Below are 19,346 nucleotides of genomic sequence, written 5' to 3'. Positions count from 1 at the left end.
GGGGGGCCCTGCATTCCTCACCCGTTACGGAGCGAGCGGGGTTTGATAGGAGACAACGATTTGGACGGCGCCGATTGCTGGGAGACATCAGAGCCACCGCAGCGCTGGTGTGCCCCCCCCCCCCCCCCCCAAATCCCCAAAGCCGGGAGGGATGGGGGGGGGGGGGGAGGGGGAGCTCAGGGGCCGAGGGTGGCTTTGGGACCAGCGTGGTTTTGGGGAGGCTCCCGTTTGGGGTTTGGCTCCGGGATGTGGACGGATGTGTTCGGCGCCCGTTGGCAGCGGCCCACCCACAGCGAGCGGCGTTTTGGGGGGAAAAAACCCTAAAAACCCTAAAAACCAAATAAATCCCAGGAGGTTTGGGGGCTTAACGATGCAAGCTGGCACCCACCACCCTAAATCCCACCCTCGTGGGGGTGGCAGCGTGGGGACGGCGCTGTGGCACTGCAGGCTGGGGGTGTCCTCTGCTTCAGTTTCCCCCCGTGGGTTTCCCCCCCCTCTCTCCCAGCCGTACGGTGGTGACTCAGCGTGGTGGCACACGTGGCACACGGGGGTGGCACTCGGGACTGCGCCACGCTGGCATGGGGACACAGCGCTGTCCCTATGGGTGTTGGCACCTGGCCTGTCCCGCCTCCCTCTGCCTTTTTCCGTGGCTTTATTTTGGGTTTTCCAAAAAAAAAAACCACCCCAAGGTGTTGCAGGAGCCATGGGGGTGTTCCACAGTGTGCAACATTGGGGTGTCCTCGGTCACACGTGGCCCTATACATGTCACAGGTCTGCGTGCAGTGGGGGAAACTGAAGCACGGGGTGAAGGTGGGATGCACACGTGTGTGTTTGTGTGCACAGACGTGTTTGCGGGATCCCCTCTATGAGTGCTCCTGGGGTTTGGGGACAGATTGACAGGGACACGTGTGTGTAGGGTTGTGGCAGTTTGTGGGGTCCCTGAGTCATGGGGACGCAGGGACATGGGGATGGAGGGACGTGAGGACACAAGAGCACAGGGATATGGGCCCACAAGGACCGGAGGGTGGGGAAGGGGACAAAGCAGAACCACCCCCACCCTCACAGTGTGGGACATCCCATATCGGGGCTGTGTCTGCACTGTGTCCCCCGTGCCTCAGTTTCCCCTCTTGTGAGATGGGGGGGCTGCGTGCTACTGCTGCTCCTTGAATCCCTTTATTGCGTTTATCGTTTATTTATGTTTTGGGAGTGGGGGTAGCCAGCTAAAAGGGGGGGGGGGGGTACATCAGCGCCAAACGACCTGGGCGGGTTAATGAGGCGGAGGAGAAGGGGTGAACCCGGTCCCTGAGCTCTGTGCGGGGTGAGAAAAGTTGGGGGGGGAGAGAAAACAAAGTGTGTGGGTGGGGGGGGAACAAAGGGGGTGCCCACCTCTAACCCCCCAGCACGGCCCCCACGCCATAATTTAAGACATAAATTATAAACGATACCGCGGCGCCGCTGCCTATGGGCCAGTGGGTGAGCGGTGGGGGGGGACGGACGGGTTTTCTATGGGGGTGGGGCACCCCGAAATAAATACCGAGGAGGGGGAAAGGAAGGAAGGAAGGGGGGGGGGCGTCAGATCTCCAGCAAACTGCCCGCCTCGGGGCTGCCCGCATCCCGCCGGGGCGACGGAGCGACGGGGCGGCGCGGGGATCCGGGAGGGCCGGGGGGGGGCGGGTTGTTCTGAGGGGCGGGGGGAGCGGGGGGGGGCGGCTCGGAGGGCGCTTTGGGAGCAGCGGGGTCGGCGTGGGTCTTCTGGTGTTTGCTGAGGTGGTCGGAGCGGGTGAAGCGTTTGCTGCACAGCACGCACGTGAATTTCTTCTCGCGGGTGTGGGTGCGCACGTGGCGTTCCAGCTCGTCCGAGCGGGTGAAGCGCTTCCCGCAGAAGAGCCAATTGCAAACGAACGGCCGTTCCCCCGTGTGCCAACGCAGGTGCGCCTTCAGGTGCGACGCTTTGCCGTACACCTTTCCGCAGCCCGGGATGTGACAGCTGTGCACCGCCTTCTTCCGCAGCCCCCCCGCCGCCGCCGCTCCCCCCATGCGCTCCATCTCCTGGCAGTTCGGGCAGTCGCACGAAGCGCGCCCGCCCGGCGAGCCGCCGCCCCCCCCGGCTCCTCCTCGCAGCGCTTTGCCCCCCCCCGCTTCGCTTTTCGGGGGCGCCGCCGCCGTCGGGGTCACCCCCGGAGCTCCGCCGTAGGGCGGGGGATTGAGGGCCCCGAAATCGGAGCCGTAGGCGGGCAGCGGGGGGCTGAGCGCGGGCTGAGCCTGCAGGGAGCCCTGCAGCCCCTCGGCGCCCCCCGGCCCCCCCAGCCAACCCCCGTTCGGATGCACGTCCCACCAAGCGGGGGCCGCCGGCCCCGACCCCCCCGGCAGCCCCCCCCCGAGGCCGCCCTTATACCAGGAGCCGTAGGGATGGGGCATCTCCAGCGGGGGAAAACCCCCGGCAAGCAGTCGCCCGACGGGTGGCCTTTGGTGGCCACCACCACCGGAGCCCCCAACACCTCCTGCGTGGCTGTGCCTGTGGGGAAGGGGTGACCGAAGGGGCCGTAGTCGGGGCCGTAGGGGCCGGGGGACGCCTGGGGGCTGACGGAGGGGGACAGCAGCCCCGCGGCGCTGGGGAAGGCGGCGGTGTAGGAATCCCCCATGGCGGGGAGGCACCCCGAGGTGCTGCGGGATGGGGCGGCCGTCAGCGCGGGCACGGAGCCATGGCGGTCTGTGGGGAGAGGAAAAGGGGGGTGAGAGAGAGGGGAGGGGGGGGGGAGGGTGCATCGGGGCACTCAGAGCAACGGAATGCAATGGGGCACCCAGTGCAGTGGGGCACCCACCTCAATGGGGCACCCACTGCAATGGGGTGCCCACCTCAATGGGGCGCTCACCGCAATGGGGCACCCACCTCAATGGGGCCCACTGCAATGGGGCACCTACCTCAATGAGGCACCCACTGCAGTGGGGCACCCACCTCAATGGGGCACCCACTGCAATGGGGCACCCACTGCAATGGGGCACCCACCTCAATGGGGCACGTGGTGCGGAGCAGCACCTGGTGCATCTGAGCACCAGGAGGGCACCCCCACCCCCACCCCACCTCCACCCACCCACCCCACACACAGGGGCTGCTTGGAGGGCTCATAGCGGGGCTGTGCTGAGACCCCCATCCCCCCCTCCCCTCCATCTTCCCCCCCTCCCAATCTCAGCTCCCGATGCCTTTATGCCCTTTTAATCAAATTATGCTGCGGCCTCCCCTCCTTCCCCCCCCAGCCACTTCCTCTGCTTTATTCCCTGCAGCCCCACGGCGGCGGGCTGAGACCCGGCATCACGAGCTGCAACCCCCCCACCCCCCCACTACCAGCACCCCCCTTTTATTTTTTTTCCTTTCACCCACTTTATGGCTTTTTGCAGCTTTACATACATCTATCTATATAAATATATATATAATCCCCCCCACCCCCCCTCCCCTCTCTGGTTATTGCTCCTATTTTTAAGCCGTGGCCGCAGCGCTCGCGGCCCTCCAAGGATAACAAGGCCAGGCTGTGCCCCGGGAACGCTGCCCCGCCGCGCTAATTGAAACCAGCGTCCGACGAGGAGCTGAAAATAGTGCACAGCTCCCATAGATCAGCTCCGGGATACGAGGGAGACGCGGGCTGAGAACGGTGTGAGCTCAGTGCATGGGTGGGATGGGGTGGCTCTGGGTTCACCCCTGAACCCCTCCTGTGCCCCTCAGCCCCCGAGCGGAGCCGCTGTCGGGGTCGCTCCGTCCCCAGCTTCCTGCCCCTGGGTTTGTGGTCCCCCATCTGTGCTCCCCAATCCTCAGCTGCTCACCCCCAGAAGTTGTTCCCCTTATTTCCAGTTCCCCTTGTCCCCTGACCTCAGCCCTTATCTCATGTTCCCAATCCCTGGTCTCAAATCCTCAATCCCATGTCCCCAGTTCCATGTCCCCAAACCCCATCCCAGTATCTCAAGTCCCCAATCCCTGCTCCCTTGTCCCTGAATTCCATTTCTGGCCCATCGTTCTCAGTCCCTCACCCCTTGTCCCATGTTCCCAAATCCATTTCCCGGTCTCTGATCCCCCATCCTTTGCCCCCCATCCCATGTCCCCACGCCCCATCTCCTGTCCCCAGTCCCCGGTCCCTTGTTCCCATCCACGGTCCCGTGTCCCCATTCTGGCCCATAATCCTCGCCATGCCCTTGTTCCCTTGTCCCCACTCCCATGTCTTCAAACCCCATCCCAGATTCTCGATCCCGTGCCCCCATCCCCATTTCTGGGTCCTCACCCCCCAGTCCTCTGCCCCCATTCCCATTTCCCGTCCCCAAGATGCCGCTGTCCCCATCCCCAACCTCAGTGCCTGTCCCAGACCCAGCGCCCAGCCTTGTCCCCTGCCTCAGTTTCCCCATCCCTACTCCTCCCTTCAATCCACAGCCACCAAATGTCACCGTCCGGGCCCTGGCTGTCCCTGCTCACAGGGTGGATCTGATCCTGGGGACAGCACGGGGCAGAGGTGGCACTTGGTACTGTCCCCTCCCTGGGACCCTGCTGGGGTGGACGACAGCCAGGTGGGCACAGGGACAGCAAGAGGGAGGATGAGACCCTGCGTGGGGACAAGGACACACAGTACACAGTGGGGACGTGTGTGCGTGTGTGTGTGTGTGTGTGTCCCCATCTCCTGGTCCCCACGGCTCCCAGGGGCTGTGGTGGCCGCGCTGCGTCACCGCGGCTGTCCTGGTGGCCCTGTGCCAGGGGCAGACGTGGCCCTGTCACCAGGTCCAGAGTGGCACCGCCTTGGGGACAGACATGCCCCCATAGGCACATCCTGGGGTGACGCTGTCCTGGGGAAGACGTGTCCCCATCCCCAGGTGTGGGGCACGGAGCTCCTGGGGACAGCCATATCCCAGTGGCAGCTCCCACAGCACTGCATCCCCGTCAACACTGTGAGCACCCAAAGCCACTGCACCCTAAAGTCATGGCACTCCAAAGTCACTGCATCCAAAGCCACTGCACCCTAAAGCCACTGCACCCCAAAGTCACGGCACCCCAAAGCCACTGCACCCCAAAGTCACGGCACCCCAAAGCCACTGCACCCAAAGCCACTGCACCCAAAGCCACTGCACCCCAAAGCCACTGCACCCCAAAGTCACGGCTCCCCGCTGTCCCCTGTGTGCCATCCCTGGGGTCCTCACAGCAGCAAGGATGGGGACAGCAGTCTGAAAACAACCCCAAGTCCCCGTATCCACCAAAACCCAATGCTGCTTATCCTGGCGGTCCCTGTCCAGGGAGGGTCCCAAAGCTGAGGGTACTGCATCACATGGGGTCCCATATCCCAAAGGTCCTCTGTGCTGAGGTCCCTTATCCTGGGATTCCTGTATCCTGGGAATCCCATATCCCACAGGTTCTGTATCCCACTGGGGGACTCCTGTATCCTGATGGTCCCCCTACCACGGAGGTCCCATATCCTGATGGGGAGAGTGGGATCTCTCCTGCCTGTGGGGTCCCTGTCCCCAGATGTCCCCCATCCAGCCCTAGAGAATCGCACAATGCCGAGTCTGTCCCCATATCTCCACAATGTCCTCGTGTCCCCATATCCCCATCGTGTCCCCATATCCCCATGGTATTCCCATGTCCCCACAGTATCCCTGTGTCCCCATATCCCTATTGTGTCCCCGTATTCCCATTGTATCCCCATATCCCCATATCCCCATTGTGTCCCCATATCCCCATGTCCCCACATTTCCATCATGTCCCCACAGTGTCCCCATGTCCCCACATCCCCATCATGTCCCTGCATCCCCATCATGTCCCCATGTCCCCACGGTGTCCCCACGTCCCCACATCCCCATCATGTCTCCACATCCCCATCGTATCCCCACGTCCCCACGTCCCCATCATGTCCCCACATCCCCATCGTGTCCCCACGTTCCCACATCCCCATCATGTCCCCATGTCCCCACAGTGTCCCCACGTCCCCACATCTCCATCATGTCCCCACATCCCCATCGTGTCCCCACGTCCCCACGCTGTCCCCACATCCTTACCGCTGCTCTGAGGTCGGTGCTATGGGTGAAAGGACGGGGGGTTCCGGGGGGGCCGGAGCTGCCGGTACCGGGGTGCCGGCTCGGGGCTGCCGGGGTGCCGGGTCCGCTGCCGGAGCAGCACCGCCGCCGCCCGCCCCGCAGTGCCGCTGCGCCGGGGTTGGGCCGGGCCGGGACCGGGGCCGGGAGCCCTCCCCGAACCGCCCCTATAGGGCGGGGGGCGGCGGGGCCGGGGCGGGAGGGGACAGGGAAGGGGAAGGGGGAAGGAAAAGAGGAGAGGGGGGAGGAGGGGGAAGGAGGAGGGAAATGGGAAAGGGGAAGAAATGAGGATGAAAGTGGGAAAAGTTTGGGGGAAGAGTAGGGGAAGGAAGTAGAAAAAAGTGGGAAAGAAGTGGGGAAAAATGGGAAAAAGTGAGAAAAGTAAAAACAAAAAAGGAGGAGAAAAGGAAAGGGGGAAAGGAAAAAAAGGAAAAGGGGGAAAAAGGAGAAAGAAAAGGGGAAAGGGGGAAAAAAGAAAGAGAAGAGGGAAGGAGAAAGGGAAAGGGCAAAAAAGGAAAAGGAGAGGTGGGAAAGGAAAAGGAAAAAGAAGAGGGAAAAGGGAAAGAGAAAAGGGGGAAAGGAAAAATGAATAGGGAAAATAATGAAAGGAAAAAAAAGGAAAAGGGCAAAGGAAAAGAAGAGAGAAGGGCTGGGAGGAGGAGGGGAGATGGAAGGGAAAAGTGATGGGAAGGAGAGAAAGAAAAAGGCAGAAGGGAAAGAGGGACAGGAAGGGGAAGGGACGGAAGGGATGGGGAACCCTACGGCCTCCGGGGTGAGGTGGAGTGAAACCACCCCAAAATGGTGCCTGGGGGACACAGCAGGGATGGGGACAGAGCCAGGGTCTGGAAATGGGGGAGCAGGGGTGGGAACAGGAGGGGGATCCAGGATGGGAAATGGGGGAGAGGGGATGGGGGTGGCATTGGGATGGGGTTACAGATGGAGCACGGATGGGGTTGGAGGTACCAGGAGTGGGGAAGTAGGGATGGGGACAGAAAGGGACTGGGCTGGGGTAGAAGAGGGCTGGGAATGAGGCAGCAATGATGGGAATGGGAGGGAATGGGGAGGGGGACGGGGATGGAGGGGTCCCAGGGATGGGGACGGGGATGGGGATGGGGACAGGGACCTCCATTTCCCTGTGAGCAGAGTTTATCCGAACCACTTTTTTTTTTTTTTTTTTTTAATATTATTTTTTGGCCTTTTTTTTTTTTTTTCCCCTTCTTTTTTCCCCCAAATGTCCCATTCTGGAGCCAGCGGGGCCCTTTCCCAGCCCTGACTCAGGGTTTTCCGCTCCGCAGCCGCTGAATAACGGCCCCAACCACCGGCGCCGCCGAACACCACAACCACGGCCCCCCCCCCCCCCCTTTAAATGAACACCACAACCACGGTCCCCCCCTCCCCCCATTGAACACCACAACCACAGCTCCCCCCTCCAGCCCCCCCCGCCACCTCCATGGGGCGCCCACTGATCCCCGTCACCCAAACTGGAACAAACGTGTCGACCCTGAGGTGGGGATGATCCCTATGGGGGGATAAACCCTATGGGTTTTTTATTTTGGGGGGGGGGGTCATGGCCCTATGGGGGGATAAACCCTATGGTTTTTTTTTTTTTTGGGGGGGGGGGGTCATGGCCCTATGGGGTTTGGGGGAGATGTTGAGGGGGGTGAAGGACCCCCAGCCCCAGTGGTTGCAGGGCAGTTCCAGCTGCGCTCTGCTGTGTGAGCAATTAGTGGGGACCCAATGATTCTTGGGGCAGTGGGGGGCAGTGAGGGGGGGGTTGTGCCGGGGGGGTCTCAGTGCTGCCCCACTCTGCACACCAGGACCCAACATCCCTCCTGCACCGCTTCCTCCATCTCCCCTTCCCTTCCTCCCTCCCACCTCTCCATCTCTTCCTCCCTTCCTCCATCTCCCCATCCTCCCCTTCGTACTCCAACCATCCCTCCATCTCTTCCATCTCCCCATCGTCCTTCCGCTCCTCTCCATCCCTCCATCTCCCCACCCTTCCCTCCACCCTCCTAAGCACCTTCTCCCCTCCTTTGATCCTCCCATCCCTCCCTCAGTCACTTTGTCCCTCTCCATCTCCCCATCCTTTCCTCACCCCCTTCCATCACCCCCATCACCCTCCCTCTTTTCCTCCCTCCCTCTCAATTCATCCCTCTCCCTTCTCTCCTTTGACCCTCTCTCCCTCTGCCTCCCTCCCCCCATCCCCACCTTTCCTTCACCTGGCTCAGGACGTGACATGAATTGGGGGGGGGGGGGGGCTCAGCCCTTATGCCATGAGCTTTAGGGGGGCTCTTTGCCTCCACACCATAATTTTGGATGGGACAGAGGTTGCAGCTCATTGAGCCCAGGATGGAAACATCCCCATCCCAGGGTGGGGGACACCCCCCCCCCAGTCCCCCACACCCTGTGGTCACCACGCAGCAGTGGGGCTGGGGGCTGTGCAGCCCTTCAAAGGGAGAGAACCATCCACAAATGGCTTCCATGTGTGTGGGGGGAGTGGGGGCACTGGGAGGGGGGAGCGCTGGGAACGTTGCACTGGGAATGGGGACTGGGAATATTGGGGATGGAGAATGGGAGCACCCAGGATGGGAACTGGGAGAATTGGAAATGGGGATTGGAAATATTGGGAATGGACAATGGGAAAATTCAGAATGGGGGCTGGGGGGCACTGGGAATGGGGAGCACTGGGAAGCACTGGGAAATAAGGGAGCACTGGGGGCATTGGGAATGGGGAGCACTGGGAATGAGGAGCACTGGGGGCACTGGGAATGGTGACTGGGGGCGCTGGGGAGGAGGAGCAGAGCAAAAACAGCACTGGAGGTGCTGGGAATGTGCCGTCCCCAACCCCAAGCCCCCCAGCCCGGCATCCCCAATGGCACCGTGTCCCCAACCCCTCCAACCCCATAGCACCCCCCCCCCCGCTGTCCCCACTCCCTGCACCCCATAGCATCCCCCATCCCAGTGTCCCCAACCCCTTCACCCCATAATGTCCCCCCTCTCACCGTCCCCAAGTCCATCCATCCCCCTCCCCAGCCTGGTGTCCCCAGTGGCACCATGCCCCCCCCCCCCCCCATAACGGACACTGGGATTGGGGACACCAACCCTAAGCCCCCCTCCCCTGGCTGGGGACACCACCAGGGCTGCCGTCAGCCCCACGGCTTTTGGGGTGGCAGCAGCCACCACCGAGTTCCCCCCCCCCCACCTCCCCCTCCCTCTCCCCATCCCCTCGCGGCCCCCCCGGATGTTTCTTTTGCGGTCGGAGGCCCCAAAATAGCGGCGGCCCCATTACGTGTGGGTGCGCCGGGCATCGCTGCCAGCGCCCACGGGCTCCGGGCGGCCGCGGGCCGGGGGGGGGCGGTGGGGGAGGGGGGGCTGTGGGGACTCTCAAAGGGATCGTGTAGGGTTAGGCACCCCCTGGCGCCCCACTGCCTTATTCCGACCCCCCCTCCCCTCCCCTCTTCCCACACACACCTCGGGATGTATTTGGGATGGGGGTCGTGGGACCTGGGGGGAGGAGCTTTAATTTTGTGGTTGGGGTGGGGAGAGGAGGGGTGGTCCCAGGGGGTTCCGCGGGGTATGGGGGAGAGGAGGGGAGTTGGGGGTGTAGGGAATTGGGGGGACCGAGTGAGACCTGAGGGGGGAGGGTATCCATGGGGTTTGAGTGTCCTATAGGGGCCTGAGGGGAACCTATGGGTTTGGGGTGACTCGTGGGGACATGGGGGGAACCTATGGGATTTGAGGGTCCTATGGGGACTGGAGGGGTATTATGGGGACCTGGGGAGGACCCGAGAAGTGTGGGTGGACCTATGGAGTTTGGGGAACCTATGGGGACCTGGGAAGGGACCTACAGGTTATGGGGGAACGTTTGGGGAACCTATGGGGACCTGGGGAGGGATCTATGGGCTTTGGGGGTCCTATGGGGCCCTGGTGGGACTCAGGGGGTCCCCGGAGGTGGGGGGGGACCCGGGGATGCCGGGGCAGAGGTTACCGCGGGGCCGAGCGCTGCCCACGCCCCGGGCGCTTCCTCCCCCCCCCTGTAATTATCCCCCGCCCGCGGCTATAAATACCTGCGGCGACCGCCGGGGCGGGTCCGGCCCACAGGGACACCGGGTGGGGGGGGAGAAGGGACCCCCCAGCACCGACCCCCGGGATCGGTGAGACCACCGCTCCACGCCCCCCACCCCCGTCCGTCCGTCCCTTATCTGTCTCCCTGTGCCCCCCGCCATGTGGCTCTCATTGCGCCGCGGTGCCGCAGCCACATCAAAGCGGTGGCGTTGAGAGGGGGGGAGGCCTTGGGGGGGCACTGGGGACCTGATCCCCCACCCGGTTATCTCTGTCAATAGAGCCCCCCTCCCCCCCCCCAACCAAGGTCACCTGAGTGCCCCCTCCGTCTCCCCAGCCCCTCTGACCGCCCCAGAGCTTTGAGTCCCTTTAGTGTCCCTACTTGGAGCCAGGGACCCCTCCTTATGACCCCTTGGGTCCCCCCAGATGCCAGAGGCCTCCATGGGAAGCCCCCCCAACGTCCTCAGACCCCCCCAGGGTAAAAACAGACCCCCATCTAATGGCCTGAGAACCCCCCCAGGGTGAAAACATAAACACCAACAACCCCCAGTACTTCGGGTCCCCCCAGTGTCCCACGTGGACACAGGAAACCCCCCTTTACGACCCCTTGGGTCCCCTCAAACGCCCGAGACCTCCTATAGGACTCCCCCTCGGGATGCCCAAGACCCCCCCCCGTGCCCCCCCCGCCATGCGCTGTCCCTGTCCCCGCGGTCGGGCCCGGCAGCTCCGCTCCGCATTCTGCGGTTCCCCGCCCCAAATTGCCGGGAGCCGCCCGGCGTCGCCCTCATTCCTCCGCGGCCGCGACCCGCCGGAGGGGGGGTTGGGAAGGGCGGTCCCAGAGGAGGAGCACGAGGGCATGGGGACCCCCAGGAACCACCCCAGGGCCCAGAGTGGCCCCAGTGTCCCCGTTATCCACCTCAGTGCACCCATTCCCCCCAAACCGATCCCAGTGCCCCCAGTACCCATCCCAGTGCCCCCTTATCCCTGCCCGCAGCGGTCCCTGCGACCCATTATTCATCCCAGTGCTCCCATTCCTCATCCCAGTATCCCCCCAGCACCCAGACTGGTCCCTGTGCCCCCAGCCCCGCTCCCAGTGCCCTCTATGGTCCGTGCCCGCACAGCTGTGCCTCAATCCCTGTCCTGTGTCCCTAATACTGATGTGGGAAGGGGACAGGGATGAGAATGGGGACGTGGGCAAAATGGGGTCTAGGACAGGGACGGGACAGGAATGGGACAGTGGGATGGGACAATAATGGGGCAGGACGAGGCAGGACAGGGATGGGATAGACGGGACGTGGCAGTGTCAGTCGTGGCCGCCAGGCGGCAGCAGAGAACCGCAACCAGGAGGGGCACCGACACCTGCAGCCACCAGAGGGCGCCGAGAGCGCAGCCGGGGGGGCGAACTGAGGGGTATTGGGGGGCAGACTGGGAGGTTACTGGGGATACTGGGGGGTAATGAGGATAGTGGTGTCCACTTTGGGGGGGTGCTAAAGGGTAAGGGGGTGCTGGTGGATGGGGAGCAATGAGGGGGTGAATGGGGGGAGTGAAGGGGAAAGGGGAGTAATCGGATGGGAGTAATGGGGAGAGGAAAAAGGGGGTAACTGGGGGGGAGTGGGAATGGAGTCTTAATGAGTGCTAATGAGGAGTGTGAGGGAGCTACTGAAGGGTGCTCACGGGAAGCTGCTGATAAAGGTAATGAGCTGCTGGTGGGGCGGAGTCTAAAGAGGGGGCTGTATCCAGATCCCCCCAACCCCGTCTGAATACTGCAGCAGGACAGAGATCTGCCTCCAGCTGTTCCCACCAGGAAGCAGTGGGAAGCAGGACAGAGATTCGCCCCAACACAGTTGTGCAGGATGGGGATTTACACTGCTCCAGTGGGGCAGGAGGGGGATGTGCCCCCCCACAATGGGCCAGGAGGAGGATTTGCCCCCTTTCTCCTCCTTCCCCCCTTACCAAGGCAGCATGGACAGCAGCCGGGATGCAGAGCAGCCTTTGGCCGAGGAATGGGGCAGAGCCAACCTTTGCCCTGCACGGCGCTGGCTGTGACCCAGTTTAGGGACAGCGCTGTGCCCCCACCCACACCACGCAGCGAGGAGATAAAGCCCCACAGCCCTCCCCAGCACCAGGCCTGGCCCCACCGGTGGGCACAGCTCCAGGGAACTTCACTGACCCCGGGGACACAGCAGCACTGAGGTTCGTCCCTTCGCCATTGGCACAGCACTGCCTGTAAGGCAAAGGGGAAACTGAGGCAAAGAGGCCAAGGGCCACTGCTCTGTGTCCTTGGGTGCCAGCAGCAGTGGGGACATCCCTGTGGCTGCAGTGTGGGGTGGGAGGGAAAGAAGAGAGGGGGAGGCTGCGATTTGGGCCCCCAGCATTGTGCTGCAGTGGGGACTGGGGGACACAGAGCCCCCATGGGGGGAAGGAGACACATGGTGGGACATGGAACACAGCCTGCGGGGGGGGGGGGGGGGGCGGGGGACACGGAACACGGCCTCTCCCTTCTTGCACAGTTCTTTTTTTTTTTTGTCTTACGAAAGAAGTTTTAAGGCATTTTGTTGGGGAGGAAGGCTGTGCTCTGCCCCGCTAAGGGGAAACTGAGGCAAGGAGGAGCTGTGCCACACTGCGGACAGAAGGAACGGGGACCTCTGACATCCCTCCTCCAATGAATTACTGACTGCAATCAGCGGGCAGCGTCAGCTCCCCTCCCTGCAGGCTGTGGGGGCAACGCTGTGGGTTTGTCAGCTGGGGGGCCGTTCCAAAAAGCACAATGCTGAGGTGAGGTGGGGCCGTTCCACCTCCCTGGGGCTGCCCCCACCCCCCCCGGTGTTATTTCAGTTACTCTGGGGTTCGCCATCCGCCAGGAATGGAAAGCAAAAATAAAAGAGTTCCGCTGGAAGTGCGGTGAGGTCATGGCAGGCGACGGCAGAACTTTCCAGCTGCGATGGGAGGGGAGCTGGGGGGGAGGGGGAGGAAGGAGGGAGGAAAATAAACCAAAAAACAGCCCCAGAAAATGGGGGGACAGTGGGAAGCGGTGATGGGGGGGCCTTCAAAACCAACGGTGGGAGGAAAAGGGCTCTGTGGGACCAGGGTCAGCAGTGCCTCAAAGCGATGGGCTGCGCTACGTGGAGTCCTGAGGGTGCTGAGAAGGCTTTGATGGCGGCCCAGGAGCTGCGGAGAGAAAAAAGGGGAAAAAAGTAATTATTAAAGGAGAAATTGAGCCTCAACCCCTCCCTCCCTGTCACAGTGTGGACCCCAGCACTGCAGTGCTCTTCAAGACAGCGAAAACATGGTTTGTTTTTTATAGGAACAGAGGCATTAAAGGCCTTATTTTCGTTTTTTTTTTTTTTTTTCCTTTGATAAACATTTTTTTTTTTTTTTTTCCTTTGATAAACACTGGGTTTACATAAAAGCCCCACAGCCCCCCTCCCAGCATGGCTGTGCTCCATCAGAAGCCCCTCCTCTGAGTAATTACTTCACAGTCGTAAGGAGGCATAGGGAATGTGGCAAAGAAGGCCAAGGGCAATGGCCAAGAGAATGCCATGGGGAACGCCAAAACAGAACGGCAAGAGAACGCAACGGGAAAGCCAGGGCAAAGGGAAGGAGAACACTGCAGTGAAAGGCCAGAGGCAAGGAGAATGCAGGAAGAAAAGGACAGGCAGCCTTCCGGGGCACCACAAAATGTAGAAATGAGCTCTGGAAACCCTACCTTGTGTCTCACTAAGTAATGGGTAAACACTGGTGGGTGTGCACTGCCCTTACCTGCTGGGCAGACAATTACCAGTCAGCAAAGTGAGCTTCCAGGGCATTCCAGGAAATGCAGATTCCGGCTCCTTGCTGTTCCCATGAAGACCCACAGATCTCCGTGCAGTCATTACGGCACTCGGGAGCACCGCAGCTCTGCTGCCACCTGTTGGACACAACACAGTAATGAAGGCACTGCCCCACATATGTAGGGCTGCACCCTCCGCACATTGCTCTAATGATGACGCAAGGGAGCATTAGGGATATAATTAATGCTATTGATAGGTTTGAAGTTACAGTTAGTTTAACAGTGTTCTGCACTACAATTACAATTCAGGTTACTTTGACAGAAAACATGGGGCATTGTTTTTATGGCAACATTTAGGGTCAAAGACATTTTTAATACTGGGTTAAGGGTTTAGGGTTAGGGTTTACAGATACACTGCAGGTTAACATAATCATCATCAGAACTCCAATTCAGCTACGGGTTCAGGTCAAGGTTAACATTAATGCTGCCTCCCAGCCAATCCCAGAGTGCCAAAGGCAAAGGGAAGCAGAACTCCCATGGAAAGCCAAGGTAAATGCAAAGCAAACAGCCAATCTAAAGGAAGGCCAAAAGCAAAGAGAGCACCCAATGGAAAGCCAAGGTGAGGCAAGGGCAAGGAGAACGCAACAGGAAAGGCCAAAATATACAGCCAAAGAGATCACAGCAGGAAAGGCCAAGGGCAAAGGCCAAGAGAACACAGCAAGAAATGCCAAAACCGAAGGCCAAGGGAACATGGGATGGAAGCCCAAGCAAGGGTAAGAGAAAACATGGCAGGAAGCACCAAAATAGGAGGCCAAAGAGAACACTGCAAAGAAGGCCAATGCAGAATGCAGCTGGAAGACCAAAACAGGAGGTCAAAGAGAATGCTGCAGGGAATGCTCAGGCAAGGGCCAAGAGAACATGGCAGGAAGTGCCAAAATAGGAGAGCAAGAGAATGCTGCCGGGAACGCCAAAACTGAATGCTGAAGACAATGTGGCAACATAAAGCCAAGGGCGATGGCCAAGAGAATGTGGCACGGAACACAAAAACAGGAGAGCAAGGGAATGCCCAGGCAACGGCAATAACCAAGAGAATGTGGAAGGAAATGCTAAGGATGATGGCCAAGAGAACGCGGCAGGGAACGCCAAAACTGAATGCTGAAGAGAATGTGGCAACAGAAAGCCAAGGGCAATGGCCAAGAGAACGTGGCGTGGAAATACAAAGGTCATTGGCCAAGACTACACTGAAGGATATGCCAAAGCAGGAGGGCAAAAGAACGCAGCAGGGAACGCCAAAACTGAATGCCAAAGTGAACGTGGCAAAGAAAGCAAGAGGAAAAGGCCAGGAGAATGTGGCGTGGAACACAAAAACAGGAGGACAAGAGAATGCAGTAGGGAACACAGAGGGCTAAGGGAAGGAAAACACTGCAGTGAAAGGCCAGAGACAAGGAGAACGCAGAAAGAAAAGGACAGGCAGCCTTCTGGGCACCATGAAGTGCAATTAAGAGATCTGGGAGCACCATTTTGTGCCACGCTATGGAATGGGTAAACACTGGTGGCTGTGCATTGCCCTTACCTGCTGGGCAGACAATTACCAGTCAGCAAAGTGAGCTTCCAGGGCATTCCAGGAAATGCAGATTCCAGCTCCTTGCTGTTCCTATGAAGACCCACATCTCCACACAGTCATTACGGCACTCGGGAGCACCGCAGCTCTGCTGCCACCTGTTGGACACAACACAGTAATGAAGGCACTGCCCTGCAAAGTAGCCTCTTTCACAAACCTGCGCTCCTTTCTCAGAGCAACATGGCTGCACTCTGTGCATGACGCTGCTTACCACCAGAGAAGGCTCAGGTACCCAACAACATTTTTGCTTCCATCTTCTCTGATAACTGCTCATTATGCACTGCCCTCACCTTTGGTTTGGTAGGTGGGGATTGAGGAAGCAATGCCAGACCCACAGACCCCTTCCCATCCCGCACTGTGATGGGAGATCAGGTTCTGGATCACCTGAGGACCCAAACATCCAGGAGTCTTTGGGTCCTGACGAGATGAGTCCCAGAGTTCCGAGGGAATTCACTGCTGCAGTCATTGAGCCACTCTCAATGGTATTTCAAAAGTCGAGGCAGTCAGATGAAGTCCTTGATGAGTAGAAAAAAGGTGACAGCACACCTCTTATTCAGGATAGGAAGTGTGACCCTGGGAACTACCACCATGTCAGTCTCACCTCTGTGCTGAGAGCGATCACAGAGCAGATCCTCCTAGAAGCAACTCTAAAGCACATGTTCCAGTGCGTCACCACCCTCTGTATGAAAAGCATAACTTAAACATAATTTAAAACACTGCAATGATGCACAGAATGCCCTTAAAAAACACTGCATGGATGCAATTAACACATGACACTATTAATTACAGCCATGAAGTGGGATGATGTGGGAGCAGAAAAATCACATTTGGATTGAAGAGGAAACAACACACATAGCAGAAACAGCTGCTCTAATCCAGCTTGAGATCCCCCAGAAAGGCAGATCTCACAGCTCTGAAATAAAGCAGGAATCACTCACCTCATTTTAAGGGCTCACCCCACACCCCAAAGGAAGCAGTCTTCAGGTTCAGATGCTACCTTACAGCTACCAACCCTTCAGTGCAGTTAGGATCCCCCAAAAAGAGAAGATCAAAGCCCTGAAATCAAAAAAGAAACCACTTACCCCATTCCAAGGACCAACACTCACCCACACTCTGAAGTGAAGGAAACAACTCCCAGGTACAAACGGCTACCAGCCCCTAAGAACAGACAGGATTCCCTGCCAAAAAAGAGAGACAACAGCTCCACAATAGAGAAAAAAACCACTCACACCACTCCAAACAAGGCACACTCCAAAGGCAGCACTCCCCAGGCTCAGATGCTGCCCCTGCCCTTCCCAGCCCTTAAATGGGATCAGGGAGGGGTGGAGCCTGGCTCTGCCCCACCCACGGCCAAACTGCCCCCAGCTGTGCTGCAGGGCTGCACCCCTCCCCAGGTGCTCCATCACAGCTTCAGGCCGGCCCTTAAAGTGCCGGTACAGCCATAGGGCAAAGAAAATGAATAACGTGAATGGCTGAGGGGTTTATAGCTGGAGGACCTGCGATAACCCACATATTTTAATCCCAGTCTGTCCCTGATGCCAACTGGTGACTGTATGAAAACTGCTGAGTCGTGGCCTGAAGCTCTGATGGATCACCTGAGGCAGCAGTGAGTCAGCAATGAGCACAGCTGCAGGCAACTCACCTGTGCTGCAGGAAGGGGCGGAGCCTGGCTGCACCCTCCTGGACCCATTTAAGGGCTGGCTGCAGGGGGGAAGGATCTCTGCTGGAGATCTGCTCTGCTGGAGCTTGGTGACTGAACCCAGGATACAAATAAGCTTTCTTTCTATTCTCTTCTTGTATTATAATCTGTTGTGCCTAACGCAACCTATTCAAAATAAGGCTTGTAGACATCAGACACTGTAGTGCAGATTTCATCTCAAAAACAGAACAATTTAACCCAGAAAAACCAAATCTTACAAAAAAAACATTATATTGTCCTCCCAGAAAATAATATTACTACCCACACATACTGCTTTCACAGCAAAAATATGACTTACTATCACAAACAAACAAGTTTTCTCCCATAACTATGACATTACCTTACAGAAAATCTGTTTATAAAAAAAAAGACATTTACAACCAAAAAAAAACTTTCACAACAAAAGGATAGAATAATCAACAAGAAACACCTGTTCACTTCCACAAAAAAACCCACTTTTCTCCCACAATAACAGTTAGTATACAGAAAATACCAGTTTTCTACCAGAAATAAGAGTATTTACAAAAAAAAAACCCTTTTTCTACCACAAATACCAGTTTATACACGAAAAACAGGCATTTGTGGGAGAAAAAGGGGTATTTGGGTGTAAAAACAGGTATTGGTGGGAGAAAAAGGGGTATTTTCGTGTAAAAACAGGTATTTGTGAGAGAAAAAGGGGTATTTTCGTGTAAAAACAGGTATTTGTGGGAGAAAGAGGGGTATTTTGGTGTAAAAACAAGTATTTCTTGGAGAAAAATGGGTATTTTCGTGTAAAAACAGGTATTTGTGGGAGAGAATGGGGAATTTTCGTGTAAAAACAGGTATTTGTGGGAGAATGAGGGGTATTTTGGTGTAAAAACAGGTATTTGTGGGAGAAAAAGGGGTATTTTCGTGTAAAATCAGGTATTTGTGGGAGAAAAAGTGGTATTTTCGTGTAAAAACAGGTATTTGTGGGAGAAAAAGGGGTATTTTTGTGTAAAAACAGGTATTTGTGGGAGAAAAAGGGGTATTTTGGTGTAAAAACAGGTATTTGTGGGAGAAAAAGGGGTATTTTGGTGTAAAAAACAGGTATTTGTGGGAGAAAAAGGGTTATTTTCATGTAAAAACAGGTATTTGTGGAGAAAAAAGGGGTATTTTGGTGTAAAAACAGGTATTTGTGGGAGAAAAAGGGTGATTTTGGTGTAAAAACAGGTATTTGTGGGAGAAAAGGGGTATTTTGGTGTAAAAACAGGTATTTGTGGGAGAAAAAAGGGTATTTTTTCTGTTAAAAAACAGGTATTTCGTGTAGGAAAAAGTGGTATTTTCGTGTAAAAACAGGTATTTGTGGGAGAAAAAGGGGTATTTTCGTGTAAAAACAGGTATTGTGGGAGAAAAAGGGGTATTTTGGTGTAAAAACAGGTATTTCTGAGAAAAAGTGGTATTTTGTGTTAAAAACAGGTATTTGTGGGAGAAAAAGGGGTATTTTGTGTAAAAACAGGTATTTGTGGGAGAAAAAGGGGTATTTTGTGTAAAAAGCAGGTATTTTGGGAGAAAAAGGGTTATTTTCGTGTAAAAACAGGTATTTGTGGGAGAAAAAGGGGTATTTTCGTGTAAAAACAGGTATTTGTGGGAGAAAAAGGGTGTATTTTCGTATAAAAACAGGTATTTGTGGGAGAAAAAGGGTTATTTTCGTGTAAAAACAGGTATTTTTAGGAGAAAAAGGGGTATTTTCGTGTAAAAACAGGTATTTGTGGGAGAAAAAGGGGTATTTTGGTGTAAAAACAGGTATTTGTTGGAGAAAAAGTGTGATATTGGTGTAAAAACAGGTATATGTGGGAGAAAAAGGGTTATTTTATTCATGTAAAAACAGGTATTTGTGTGAGTAACAGGGTTAATTTTTGGGTAAAAACAGGTATTTGAGGGGAGAAAAGGAGGAATATTTACGTGTAAAAACAGGTATTAGCGTGAGCAAAAGGTGATTTTCGGGTAAAAACAGGTATTTGTGTGAGAAAAAGGGTATATTTGTGTAAAAACAGGTATTTGTGTGAGAAAAAGGGGTAATTTGGTGTAAAAACAGGTATTGTGTGAGAAAAAGGGTGATTTGGTGTAATAAACAGGTATTTGTTGGTGAAAAAGGGGTATTTTGGAGTGAAAAA

General features: G+C 57.0%; 1 protein-coding gene across 1 annotated transcript; it reads right to left on the bottom strand.

The window, feature by feature from the left end:
* Positions 1–1,183: 1,183 nt before the first annotated feature.
* On the bottom strand, positions 1,184–6,167 carry SP7 (Sp7 transcription factor). The gene is given in 3 exon segments (XM_085212355.1): positions 1,184–2,426; positions 2,429–2,710; positions 6,025–6,167. Coding segments are annotated over 2 exon segments (1,068 nt in total). The 5' UTR covers positions 2,643–2,710; positions 6,025–6,167; the 3' UTR covers positions 1,184–1,572.
* Positions 6,168–19,346: the final 13,179 nt, after the last annotated feature.

This window comes from Meleagris gallopavo, chromosome 31, assembly GCF_905368555.1.
Source record: "Meleagris gallopavo chromosome 31, MGAL_WU_HG_1.1, whole genome shotgun sequence".
Taxonomy (NCBI): Eukaryota; Metazoa; Chordata; class Aves; order Galliformes; family Phasianidae; genus Meleagris; species Meleagris gallopavo.
Note: the sequence above shows the minus strand (reverse complement) of the source record. Positions and strands in the feature narration are given on the sequence as shown.